Raw genomic sequence first — 13,613 nt, 5'->3', positions numbered from 1 at the left:
TACTTTGACTTTTGCACGATGGCTCAGAAAACTCAGTCAAGCCAATATTAGTAAACACTTGTGGATCACAAAGAGAAGTGTTTCAGCTCTCCAAATATAACTAGCTATGTCGCATCAATTCAGGGCAGCACAAGCCTGTCCAATGTGACTGAGTTTGAAGCTGGTCACTGTATAATAGAATTGAGTTCAATTGAATTTAAAGCAGTGCCGTGAATGTTGCTGCTGAGCCCAGAAGGAATGCAGAGGGTGGGGCTGTACAGACCTAGCAAGTTTACAAAGCTTTTCATTGGAAACACATCAGAATTCTCCTCTCCGACAACACAACCATAACATACTAAGGACAGCAGAAGTCTGAGACACTTTAGTTCAGAAAGAGACCTGAAAATGAGTGGCAGCAATACATGAGTCGTATTTAATTGCTTCCTACAATGATAAAACCCCTGTGGTAGCGCTAAATACAAGAGCAATCCTGAAAACACGCAAGGCATTTAACATGAAATTACCACATCTAAATAGTCAGATGCATCAGCATGCACATTACATTTTATATTACTGTACATTTTTATTAATGACTACAACAATTCTTAGCTTAGGTCTTCCACATGTGATTTTCATAAAATAATAATTACACTAGCATATGATGACAAACTGTAGTGTCAGTAGAAAAAAAACATTGCTATGCTAGGGGTTTATAAAATAAAATAAATTATCTGGGGCATGAAATGTGAATATTGCTTAGTCATCTCCAAAAGGATCAGGGTAAAAGCATGCCTTCATGAGATGACTCATTAAAACGACACATCTGAAGGTTATGAAAAAGAAAAATACTGTTTAAAAAACACCAAAGACATGTAAGATGAAATGCAGCATACAAAGTAAACATAAAAACAACATATATTACTTTCAATATCAGGAATAATTAAAGCAGTAGTTAAACATCTGTGAATCGCAGTAAATACTGTACAATTGTAATAATTAAGGAAATGTTATATGATCCTAAGAAGCGGCATCATTCTGTTTAGACCATGCAAGGTTCATAATAATTCTTAAAGGTACAGTTCACCCAAATATGATAATTTTGTCATCATTTACTCACCCTCATGTCTATCCAAACCTGTTGAACTTTCTATCTTCTGTAAAGTACAAAAGAAGATCATTTTTTTTGTCAATACAGAGAAAGTGGATAGGGTTTGTTTTGGACCCCATTGACTTTCATTGTATGGACAAAAAGTTCTTCAAAATATCTTTTCTTATCTACAGAAGAAAGAAAGTCTTACATGTTTAGATACAACATGAAGGCGAGTTCATCTTTGGGTGATCTTTAATAACAGTCTATAGAAAGGTTTTAGTCATGATTTGTGAGTGGGAAGTTCAGACCAGGCTGGCTCTAGACGTCACTTGAGATCAAGAGGAAGTCCTCAGCTTGGTTTCCTTGTGTTCAGTATCTCTGGAGAGTCCCTTTGGCTGGCGTGGAGGCGTGAGTGGAGGAACTGTGGGTGACTGAAGAATATCTGCGTACCTGTGGCTAGGTTTGGTCTCCCTTTGGAGAACTTTTCTGAGAAGCGGTTTCAAAAGCCCAATGGTGACCTGGCTGCCATGAGCTTCGAACGGTCCAGAGTTCTGCGTCGAATCCGGCAGGTTTTTCAGTACAATGTTAAGTATGCTCGTCACAGTCATGTCCTCTGGACAAAGAGTCCACAACAGGTCCAAATAAGGGTCCAGGTCTCTATGCTGCGACACTTCGCACAGCAGAGCGCTGAAAATCTCTTTGTTCAGAAGCGGGCTCTTCCGGCAGAACCTCTCAGCTACTTGTGTCACCCGTTCCCACTGGCTTTGTTCGATGAGAATCCGCAATGCTTGCATTATCGCTTTAGGCCTCTCGCTGCACAAAAGCAGCTCCACCTCCAGGTGTTGGTTGGACCCTTTGCAAGGGAGCACAGTCAAGGCCCGTTTATAGAGCGGCAAACTCTCAGAGCTCTCCTTCGCACCATAACTCCACGAAGATGTGGAGGTCGTGCCCATCTGCTGTTGTGCCAATTCCAGAAACCTGGGGAGCCAGCTGGGCTGGAATTTGAAGATAGAGTGGCACAAGAGCTCAAAAACAGGCAGGTTCACCGTAGTGTGTTTCTGCTGACCGTTGCAGTGAGCAAAGTTCGCTGTGGGTTGCACAGGGCTGAGGATGATTTTCCACAATTCAGCGGGAGCTTTAGAAGACAATGATCCCTCACCGTTGCACTTCAGATGCAGAACCGCTTGCACCGCATGCCAGGAATAAGTGGGAAAGAGTTGGAAGATGCTGTTCAGGTATTGAAGATTCTCCCTCTCAAGCTCTCCTCCAAGCAGTCGGCAGATCTCCTGCTGCACCAAGGTTTCACAATAGTTCGCTAGATCTTTCTCAGAAGCCTTCACCATTGACGTTTTGATGTCCTCTAGCAAAACGAGACTCCTAAGTTCTGATTCGAGCGAGCTCATGAGCCTTTCTTGACCCGAGGAATGTTTCTCACCAGTTTTGGTCTTCTGGTTGCTGAGGTAATCCCTGAGGATGGCAGCCAGCGATATGGGGGCTTGAAACATCCCACCTTTTTTGAGCTTCTCCACCGTGAGCTGTGTGCTGCTTAGACTTCTTTGCTGATAGTATTTGCACGCCTCCTCGAAAACAGCCTCAACCAAGAGTGCACTTGAGTCTTCCGAATGTGTCGGAGAAGGCTTCTGTGTTTGCGTGACCACGAACAACCCGGTCTCTGACAACATTTGCGGAGAGTGACTGTCCAAAGAGTTTACGAAGAGAAGACCTTCTGTTTTCAGACTTATTCTCTCTAATTCCAGGCCACATTTGGTGTCAATTAAGAAGAGGGTCCTGCCTATTGTTAGTGCCAGGACTTCACTATACATATTCAGGCTGTTTTGAGTCCCACTAGCACTTAGGCAATTATCAGGAAGTTTGTATATGTTGTGAAGACAGCCATCCCTCTTCATAATGCATACCCAACCAGTGCTGAGGAGGAGGAGGAGGTCTCCACATCCAGTGGGAGAGAATCCACAGATATCTGGAGGATTTAGTGTGGGTAGAAGGCCAATGAAGTCTGTAACAAGCCTTTTGAAGTCTGATTCTTTGCTTGAGCTTTTCATAAGTGTGCAACTACAGGCACTATGCACTTTAAAGGTGTCATGTTCAGGTGACCATACAAGGAACACTTTTGAAACACCCACTGAAGGGTTTTCCCGCATGTCTGGGAGCAGATAGACCAAATCCCCAGAACTGATGGTCGTATATCTTGGATTATTATGCAATGCAATTTTCACATTTCCCAAACTGACACCTCCCTCATTAACTTCTACAGTCTTTTTGCAGATACAGAACCTGAAGTTGCTGCACACACTACTAGAGTTCTCAGATGGTGGTCGCTCCTCACACCATATGATGAAATTCTGACACATAGACACAGAAACTACTTTTGCACGAGGGCTGTTACACAGATCCACAGTCTGGAGCAGATGCCAGCCTGATCTGCTCTCAAGGAATTTCCAGAATTCCACTTTTCCATTCTCAAAAATCACTCCCAACACAGAGGCTGCATCATCTGGTTTGCTTTGAGGGAAATAAATAACATCCACTATAGGAACATTTCGAGTTAGCGCTAAATCAACGTGCTTTTGGCATTGCATTAGATGGGCTCGCTGATATTTGTCATATGTCATAAGACCACTCTTGGGCTGACGCACAATGACATGAATGTGACGTCCATCTGGACTCAGACGCACATCGGACAGGCAGTTTTGAGTAGAGATGTTGGAGTATTCTCGTTTAAAAAACTCCTTTAGGTCCTTTCCTTTCGTGAAATCGCCGAAATCAGTCACTTGTTCCAATGCGAGTAGCGTCATGTTTGCTGAAATGTCGATCTGTAATAGGAAGCACACGATGCGCGTGAAAACACTTTCAGTTTGGACCAGCGATCATCCACAATCTCCTTGAAACATGTCCAGCGCTTATTTCACGCGTTAACTCCATCATATGACGATGTCATATCTATACAGTCCATAAATCCTGCGAAATACACGTATATTTCCCTTGTGCTGTCTGTTTCTCTCCCACTCCTCCTGACATCACGAGTTTGTTAATTTCCGGAATCTAATGGCTGTGTTTCAAAACCTAGTGAGCCCCCTATCCAGGCAACATTATTGAGCAACAACGATCGCGACTATGATAGCCAGAAATCATGTCTAGTTAGGCAGGTTACTACATTCTTAATCACGTCCTACGCGTTGTTTTTATTTTTTTTATTTTGCTCTGTTGAAGGGAGGAGTTTCATTCATCACTCTGCATCTATATAACTAACGTTAACTACATCATATAAAACGTTATAGTTTTTCCATCTACCTACAGTGTATGTGTGTGTAAAATCATCTCAATTCACGTCTGCACAATCACATTTTTATTCAAGGATCAATAATAGCCTATCCAATTTGCTAAAAAAAAAAAACTCGCAACTTAGTGTCTTTCATTCTGTAAAAATGTGTATCCATATCAACTGAATTGCTCAGTAATGACGTGATTTGTAGGCCAACAAGGGAGGCTAATTCACCACAGAAAATTACTGTGGGATTTTAGATTGGTTTATGGTTTTTCGATACGAGTAAATTAATGTTTGTGGTTAACAATACTCGAAAACCTTTAGGTTTTGTATGTGAGGTAAGTTGCTGACAAGTTGCTTTACAACTAGGCTACAAAAGGGGTGTGAGCTTATGGACAAAATCAGACGATGGTCAAAAGCAGAGCCATTGGCTCATAGATGTGTACATGTAGACACCACATTCGACCGCTCTGGATACGTTGGCGCGCACGCCATCTTGGAACGGTCAGTGTGTCGTCACTCACGTAAGAATCAATGATGCCACAACATTGCGGAGCTTCTGATTGCGAAACTGACGAGATTTAAATTCCCGAAGAAATGGGATAACTTTTTACAGGTGAGAATGTGTTGGTTTGTGTATTTATATGTAGCCTGTTAACTCAATATCACAGGTTTTTATACTATTACTACTGCAAACTTTTTAATGTTATGTTAGCTGACACTTTCGTTTTGTTGTATTGAGATTATTTAAGCAGAATTATCTGATAAAGTCTATTACAGAAATAGATATGCATACGCACAGTCAACTCTGTGTTTACGGCCCCGTGTTTTGACCGTTTCAATATGGCGGCCCATAGAAACAGCCACTAATGCGGATTCTTGTTTGTATATCTATGCATTGGCTCTGGTCACAATAAGTCGGAAATGACGCGGTGGCAGTAAACACACTTCCTTCTCTTCGCGCGAAGTTTTCGTCGTTGATGCTAACGACAGACATGAATTCTGCAGTTTTTAAAGTTTGTAAGTTTTCAAAATACGTGCTAATTTGCGTAAATCAGTGTTTATCGTTTCTTCTCTGGATTTTTATGCCAACTGTAGTGAATCGCAAAAATGATCACTGTCGAGAAATATTTATGTAAAATATAATGTAACGTTATATATTTTCATGGATTGCACGCACACATGCTCTGATTGTGTTATAAACAATCGTTTTAAAAGTCTCACTAAAATGTGTTGGTGTATCAGTAAAATACTGTTTACTCGCCATGTGATTAGCTGCATACTAACGTTATGTTAATACACTGTAGTATGCTATGCTTTACTAAATTATGCTGCATATGATGCGTTTATATTATATCATATCCATATCATATCTTATGTTATGTTATGCTTTTATACTTGAGTGAAACTTACTTAACTTTGTAAAACATGCCAGCTTACAACTGTCATTTTAGATGTGCAAAACTGTCATTTTAAATCTATTTCATGTTTATTGTAATATAATCTTTTATCAACTTTATAGCTGTAGGAATTTTAAGTTTCTGTTTTATAGTGTTCTGACATATGTGTCTCTCTGAACAGAAAATCAAGCAGAAACATTGAAGATGTCTGATTCGAGGAGAAGGTCTAGAGGGAGTCAAGAGGAGCCGGCAGGACCGTCCAATGGAGTGGGGGGGCGGAACAGGTCAGAGAGAGCGAGTGATATGGGTGATGAAGATGATATTGTTGGCGGACCATCAGGTATTAGCGAGGAAGATGATGATCCAACACGCAGGAGAGAGATCAGGAGCAAGTACAGGGATCTGATCAATCAAGTCCAGCGTGAGTATTAATACTGTTAAAATTTGTTTCAATGATACAGTTTGATGTTTCATTTATGAAGTGCATTTGTTGAGAATTTTTGTTTTGTTTTGTTCACAGAAAATCGTGAGGACATGTTGAACCCGGCTAACAATAAACTCACTGATGTTTTAGAAGAAGCCAACAGACTTTTTGTCAATGGTATTATTTCTATACAGTGTTATTTTTTGTATAATTGAGATACTATTATAGTTTTTAAAAATATATATTTTTATTTTTGTATTTTCTATTTAAGTTTTAGTAATTTTGTTGTGTGTTTTTGTCATTGTATTTATTGTTTTTTTTTATGTCTATATAGTTTTTTATTTCAGTTTAAGTTTGAGTTATTTTAGTACATCAAGGTAAGCTAAATAAAAATGAGAAATTTTGCCTTGGCAATAGCTAAAATAAAGCAAGTTGAAAAAATACAAAAAAGTTTTTTATTTTTTACTTCATTTCAGTTAATGTTTATTTTAATTAACAAACATGTTTTTTCATTATTCTAGTTTTAGTTAACCATCTATAATAGCCCTGTTTCCATACACTCCATATCCTGGTATCTACTAATGGAATGCTCACTTTGTCTTCATGATGTTCTCCTGCTTGTTTGTTAATTGTGTGTGTCTGTTTTCAGTGAGACAGGCTCGTGAAGCAGCGCTGGATGCTCAACTCCTGGTACTAGCCACTGATCTAGGGAAGGAGAAGGCCAGCCAGCTACATGCTGAAGGCTCTGCATTTGACCCATCTGCATTTGCAGAACATTTGGTAAGTTACTGTGAGAGGAAAGCAATGTGCAAATTCACTCTGAAAGGATTTTTTCTTCTTGGTTGATTTTTCATATTGATCTCTCTAGTTGTCCTTCATGGGTCTGAATCGTTTGGAGGATGAAAGTGGTCAGGATGGAAACTTGGAGGGATATTTACCTCAAGGAGCCTGGCAGAAGCTTGCAAATAGAACTGAGTCCTGCTTCAAAACAGCCCCTTCATTCCACTACATGTAAGTATAGCTGTAGTAAGGGAAGTGGCTGATTGATGAGCGATCGGGTAACTGTATCTAAGTATGTAAGGCTAGGGTATATATTGAAAATTCACATTCACATTAAAAAATAGCTCAATATTTTTAGAGCATTTTTTTAGCTCTTAAGTTTACCCGTTTTGCCGATTCCCATCTTGCCCCATGACTTGTGAATATGAGCGTGTCAAGATAAAAATGTTATAGTGTCTCTGTGGCCAAACTACAGTAGCAAAAATGGTGTTATAATTGGTAAGTTACATTTTTGTGAAGCAGAAACTCAATCTAAGTAAATAAGTTCACTTGCATTAAAATTAGTTTGCATCATCCCTCAGAAATGTTCATAGATGTCCCCATGTGGTATTTTATATATTAAAATGGTTTAGTAAGCAAGCATACACAACTATTTAAAAATTTAGGGTTAGCAAATTAGTTACCTTGAAAATCAGTAAGGATGCATTAAACTGATCAACAGTAACAGTAAAGACATTTAAAATTACTGTATGCAAAACATTTCTATTTCAAATAAATGCTATACTTTTGAACTTTATATACATCAAGGAATCCTGAAAAAATGTATTCTGATTTCCACAAAAATAATAAACAGCACTACTGTTTTCAACATTGATACATAATAATAAATTATTATTGAGCACCAAATCAGCATATTAGAGTGATTTCTGAAGGATCATGTGACACTGAAGACTGGAGTAATGATGCTGAAAATTCAGTAATTCCATTATAGGAATGAATTGTATTTAAAATTTTATTTAAGATACAAAGTGGTGTTTTAAATTGTAATAATATATAATAAGCACAAATAAGTACAGCCTTAGTGAGCATAAGAGAGACTTCTTGCAGGGTAGTAACAAAGTCATATTTAACTACATACACTAAGTAATGTTATATTGGTGCAAATAACTAAAATGATTGAACATTTTCCATAAGTAGTGTATAAAATGTCTTTTTTTTTTTTTTTACTTCACACTAAACATTGGATTATTTTTATTACAATGGCTATACAGTTTACAAAAACAAAACCTCTGCTGACACCCCTTGTTTTAAGTTTAAGTTTACAGACACAATGTGCACTAACCTTTATTTATTTTTTCTTTTCAATTCAAGGTTGGGCTCATTTTTGGCAGAGCCTCCTCCACCACGGCAGAGAGTTGAAAGGCAAAGAAAACTACCCAGCAAAGAGGCTAAACGAATTATGCCCATCCAGGTGTGCTCATCATTTTAATAATGCAAACCCTGACTGTCTTTCCAAATATCCCTCAGAATCTGTCCGACTTATACTGAAAATATCTTGTCGTCACAGCTGAAAAAAATGGAAGAATCACACCAGGAGGCAACAGAGAAAGAGGTTGAAAGGATTCTTGGATGTCTGCAAAGTTACTTTGCTGATGATTGTAAGCATACTAAAATAAGTTAGTGTCAGAGCTTAGCGACACAGACGATTTCAAAACCTATAATAAATGACTATTTTTGGAACAGCTGGGGAACCCATTTCATACTATGAGTTCGTCATCGACCCCAACTCCTTCTCCCGGACTGTGGAGAATATCTTCCACACATCATTTCTCATAAGGGTGAGTCAAGACGCTACAATAGCTGTGGAAATTCAACATAGGTCCCACAATAAAATAATTAAATACATTTTTTTTTTTAACCCTCAGGATGGTCTGGTGAGGATGTTCTTGGATAATGATGAGCTTCCTTGTATTGGTAAGTAAGGATGGGCATTTCATTATTATTCGAAAATCGCACCTCTCCCCAACATGCTCATTGTTTAAACGGCGTTCACTCAAATCCTGCTCCGACATTAAATTTCTCTGTAGTCTGTAGTACTAGTTTGTACTAGTGATGGGAAGTTTGGATCATTTTACTGACTCTCTTGTTCGAAATGGAACGAATCAAAATGAACAAATCTTTTTTCGAGTCATTTCGTTCATTCATTCAAGTGGCTTTAAATGTTATACTTTTAACAGCCAAATTCCACCTACGCAATCTTGATCATATTCTGAATTAAGAAATCATTATAATGCAGTCAAAAATGCAGTCAAAAATAATTTACAGGGAACATAAATAATTACTTTTCCTTCCGACGAGTCTTTTGTTCATTTATGTGACAGGATGGATCGTTCAAGAATGACCCATCACTAGTCTGTACTGTATGTGTTGTAGCCATTAAAGAAAGCGTATTTAGTTTCATATTTGTGTTTAAATTAATATAATGTTATTTTTTAATTTCATCTATGTTGATTATATGAAAAGTGAACAGCTTGAAATTTTGATTGACAGCTTTTAGGTTCGTTATTACCATCACCATCTGGTTACATGAACGCGTCACGGTCACCACCGCATCAGCACCAAAAACATGGGGATTTATTATTTTTTTTTTTTTTATAATAATCGCACAACCTATTCGATATTCTATAATTAAATCAACTAGTCGAATATAAGTCATTATTGTGTTTGTATTTAGTTGAATGTACTGGCAGATGATATTATTATCTGTGTGTTGTAGCTCCAGTAGAGGAAGGTGAGGTAGAGCCTGGTGGAGCTTCCATCCGACATCAGTGTGTCATCTCCATCAACCAGGAATCCTGGAGGGTGAGCACATTATGACTGCGTTTGGTGATTATTTGCAATAGTGATGCACCAAAATTAGGAAAACATTTTTTTTTACCCATCCCAAAATTAAAGTTTTCATTTAGCCACAAGCTGAAACCGAAATGAAAGTTTATTTAATATCGCATGAAACTGAAGTTTTGATTTTTCTTTTCTTCTCTATCGTGATGTATATCAAACTGAAACAGCTTCTCAAACAAGAAAAAATGTACTCGTTGTGGTTTGCTGTTGCTCTGATCTCATGTGAGTGACAGGTTGTCTCGCCCTCGCTTCAGTAAACACGTCATCAGAGAAGTAAAGAGTTACAAGAGGGAGGAGTTATTTATTTCAAGATTAAGTTATGATTAAAGATTATGATTATAAAAAAAGAGAAATTGTCTATGATAAATACTACAATATTAAAAATAAAAATAGGAATTGTTCATTTGGATTTCAGGGTGACTTTAATAATCAATTAATTAATTAAATTTACTTAAAGGTGGTATCAGTGATTTCAGGCCCAAAAATATTTTTATCACATTCATCTAATCTTTCCTAACGATCCGCTAGCTGCCCGCCCCATAAGCATGCCGTCAAAAAAACGCGTCTCTGTAGGCAGCCTAGGCTCTGAGATCTGCACACAAAAACAAATGGTTTAGCCAAACACTCAAAACCAAAACAAATAATGTTTAAACCTATCACCGACAGGGGGAGGGTGTTGTGAGGTTTTGTGCTCGTGCACGGCTGCACACGAAGTCAGAGCTGAAGAAAAAGCTGGCTCAAAACCTCACAACACCCTCCCCCTGTCTGTGATTGGTTGGAACACTATTTGTTTTGGTTTTGAGTGTTTGGCTAAACCATTTGTTTTTGTGTGCAGATCTCAGAGCCTAGGCTGCCTACAGAGACGCGTTTTTTTGACGACATGCTTATGGGGCGGGCAGCTAGCGGATCGTTAGGAAAGATTAGATGAATGTGATAAAAATATTTTTGGGCCTGAAATTACTGATACCACCTTTAATAATTAACTGTCAAATAAAGTTGTATGTAAACTTTTCACTATGTAAACTATCAGTCTTTAAATGATTTACTCGTTTCTACTCCAATTTATATATATATATATATATATATATATATATATATATATATATATATATATATATATATATATATATATATACACATATGAATTTCTTGGCTCCATTGTTGCAGTAAACTTGCACAACGATCTTGAATGAATAATTTATTCTTATTAATTAAAGCCCACAGCTTCACTATTAGTAGGAGGACACTGCCAGGTAGAATTAATCCACACACAATCGCTTGCTATAATGCATTCATATAAATGTAATCTTTACTGTTCTACTTTATCTGTATCTGATTTAGAACAACATAAATCTGTGTGAAATATAATGACCCAAAGACAAAAGAACTGATTAAAAATAAGCTGTTATGTAGGAGTGCTGTTTCATATGCCATAGCTGTGCACAAAACAACCCTCGTTTGAGTCTCAGCTTGGGATTCGGGCTTATTTATTAGTTAATTACATCATCAGCGTCTAGTCGACGTCAATTCGACTTTAATCACATAAATGTCAACTTTAAAAAAAAAATCTGAAGTGGTTCAACCCCTAGTTTGGACAAAATTTTCAGACAGGAATGTTCCAGGATCAACAAAATATGTTTTTTTATTTTATTTTAAAGGCTTTTTTTTGTATCAAAATTAACAAAGCACAAAGTTTATTGCAATTATTGGATGGTAGGCAAATTAAAAACCGCATGGACTAAAAGACCTCGGTTCTTCAAAATGAAGATTGATTAAAATCGAGAAATCTAAAACCGCTTCGGCTGAATATTTTCAGTTGCTGGAATTTTGGTGCATGACTAAATTCAAGCAGATATTTATTTAGCGTGTTTTTTTTTTTACGTTAAATAATCTCTCATTTGTGTCTTTCAGGAAATCATTGATGCCTTTGATATTAAGGATGCTCTGATTCCAGTTCCAGAGGTTTTGTCTCAAGAAAGCTAAGTTGGAGGATAGCTAACAACAGCTACCAAAACGTTTATAAAATAAAAACAAACACTTTTTATATTTTTAACGTTTGGAATCTCAATTTTAAGAGTTATATCTTTGGATTTTGTACAAAGTGTAATAATTGTGTTTAATACAATAAATGTAAAGTGAACTTGCAGTCAACATTATATTAGGTGGCGGATTCCAAGTAAAACCAAGGAATATTTTCACTTCATGGACACATACAAGGTTCATAACTCTCCACTGTCTATAGGTTTAAATCTCTCTTCTCTTTCTCTGAATCTCAAATATTCAGAGCAGCAGATCTATTTTGCGCACAGAGTTGGTGACCATCACATGGGACCATTATTTCATAAAACAAGTTTTCTTTGTAAACCATTATGCAAAGATATAATCCTATTTGCAAGTCAAAACTCCACTCACACAGCCATTGCATTACAGAGTACGAGTTTATGTTTACAGGACATGTCCTCGAAATCTATGATTTTTCTGAATAGGTAACAGACTGTATCCTTGCAGATTAACTAAAGTTGCTTGTAATGTAGATGACAGGTTTATGTTTGGATTCCCCAATACTAATCATTAATCTTGTCATTAGGGTAGAAACTAAGATGAACCTATTCAAAATGGGCCACATCCTGACTTCCTCATCAGTAATTACTTTTAGATTACAGTTGAACTCCACCATCTAGTGGTGAAGTAACTGAATGCACTGGTTAAACCACACAAAAAATTGTTATTGAATACATTATCTCGACTAATGTCTCTAGACCAGGATATTTGCACTGTCATACGGGAATATCTGTATTCTCTTGCACTTTGTTGTCTGTTACAGATTCATATAATATAAAATGCTTATGTAGGGCAGTGATAGAGAGCTGTCCATGTGTGCGCTAGTGTGGCCCTCCATCTGTACATAGATTGGTCCAAGCTTGGATTAACTGCCCTGTAGTTTAAACCCACTGACACCTGAAACCTTTTGGAAGGATCTGCCTGCTGTCTGAGCAACACTTATGTTCACAAGACGCTTCTCTCGGCAGCAGGGACTTTTTGGACGGTGTAGTGGTGTAAATCTGTTTTCAGGTCAGTGTTTGAAGTTGTGATTTTTTTTCTTTTTCTTTTTTTTGGCAGGATTGTTTTTGTTGATTTCTTATAGTAATTGGTTTTGTGTGTTTTTTACCCCAATGACATTTTGGATTTTCACCTCAGATTTGTTTATAAGCTTATTTGCTTGTTGGTGTGCTCTGTTTAAACGGTAGACGCTTTATATGCTTTTTATTTTATTTTTTTGGTGGCTCACTGGTTTAAGTTAGTCCTTGTATTTCAAAGTGGCAGAGATCCTGTCTTACTTTTAAGAAAATGGCAGCATATAAAAATAATGGAAAATTATTTATTTAGCTTTTAATTGCCATATACCAAAGTAGTTATTGTCAGATTTCCTTGAATGTTCTTACTTTTTCCTGTTGTGTAGTTTGTCTGTATTAAACACTTTATAATTGAAATGTCTGCAGTATCTTTGCCTGCCGTCCATTTTTAGTTAATATAATTTAGAATAAGTTATGCATCTGAACACATGATGTGTTTATTTGAACTCTTGAGAATTTTACCTTCCATTTCAAAGTAAAGGTTGCTTTTTTGCTGAAAGCTCATTTTCCATAGGGAAGCATAAACTCTGTCCAATACTGTTAATTATTTTCATGTAATGGCTGATATAACAATTCAGTACTAGTTAGTCTTAAAAAATAAATGTGCTAAACTAAAATCAGT

The 13,613-nt window shown here is 37.2% G+C and overlaps 3 protein-coding genes across 4 annotated transcripts in view; 2 read left to right on the top strand and 1 right to left on the bottom strand.

Moving 5' to 3' along the window:
• Positions 1–394: 394 nt before the first annotated feature.
• On the bottom strand, positions 395–4,100 carry hps6 (HPS6 biogenesis of lysosomal organelles complex 2 subunit 3). The gene has a single exon (XM_081351908.1). It carries the CDS (start codon positions 3,880–3,882, stop codon positions 1,405–1,407), a length of 2,478 nt encoding a protein of 825 aa, XP_081208034.1. The 5' UTR covers positions 3,883–4,100; the 3' UTR covers positions 395–1,404.
• Positions 4,101–5,272: 1,172 nt separating this feature from the next.
• Positions 5,273–13,612, top strand: nsmce4a (NSE4 homolog A, SMC5-SMC6 complex component). Its single transcript, XM_081350173.1, has 11 exons — positions 5,273–5,372; positions 5,934–6,173; positions 6,273–6,353; positions 6,826–6,956; positions 7,045–7,187; positions 8,328–8,427; positions 8,524–8,614; positions 8,700–8,794; positions 8,882–8,930; positions 9,733–9,818; positions 11,769–13,612. Exons 2-11 carry the CDS (start codon positions 5,957–5,959, stop codon positions 11,838–11,840), a joined length of 1,065 nt encoding a protein of 354 aa, XP_081206299.1. The 5' UTR covers positions 5,273–5,372; positions 5,934–5,956; the 3' UTR covers positions 11,841–13,612.
• Positions 12,906–13,613, top strand: part of tacc2 (transforming, acidic coiled-coil containing protein 2) — a 64,963-nt gene continuing 64,255 nt past the window's right edge. The window contains exon 1 of one of the 2 annotated variants that reach the window (XM_081350159.1): positions 12,906–12,929. The gene's annotated coding sequence lies outside the window, so the exon portion shown is untranslated. The remainder of the gene's footprint in view (positions 12,930–13,613) is intronic. The other variant, XM_081350161.1, reaches the window with a different exon arrangement.

This window comes from Scardinius erythrophthalmus (genome assembly GCF_964197995.2).
Source record: "Scardinius erythrophthalmus genome assembly, chromosome: 21".
NCBI classification, from domain to species: domain Eukaryota; kingdom Metazoa; phylum Chordata; class Actinopteri; order Cypriniformes; family Leuciscidae; genus Scardinius; species Scardinius erythrophthalmus.
The sequence above is the reverse complement of the archived record's forward strand: the minus strand, read 5'-3'. Positions and strand labels throughout refer to the sequence as shown.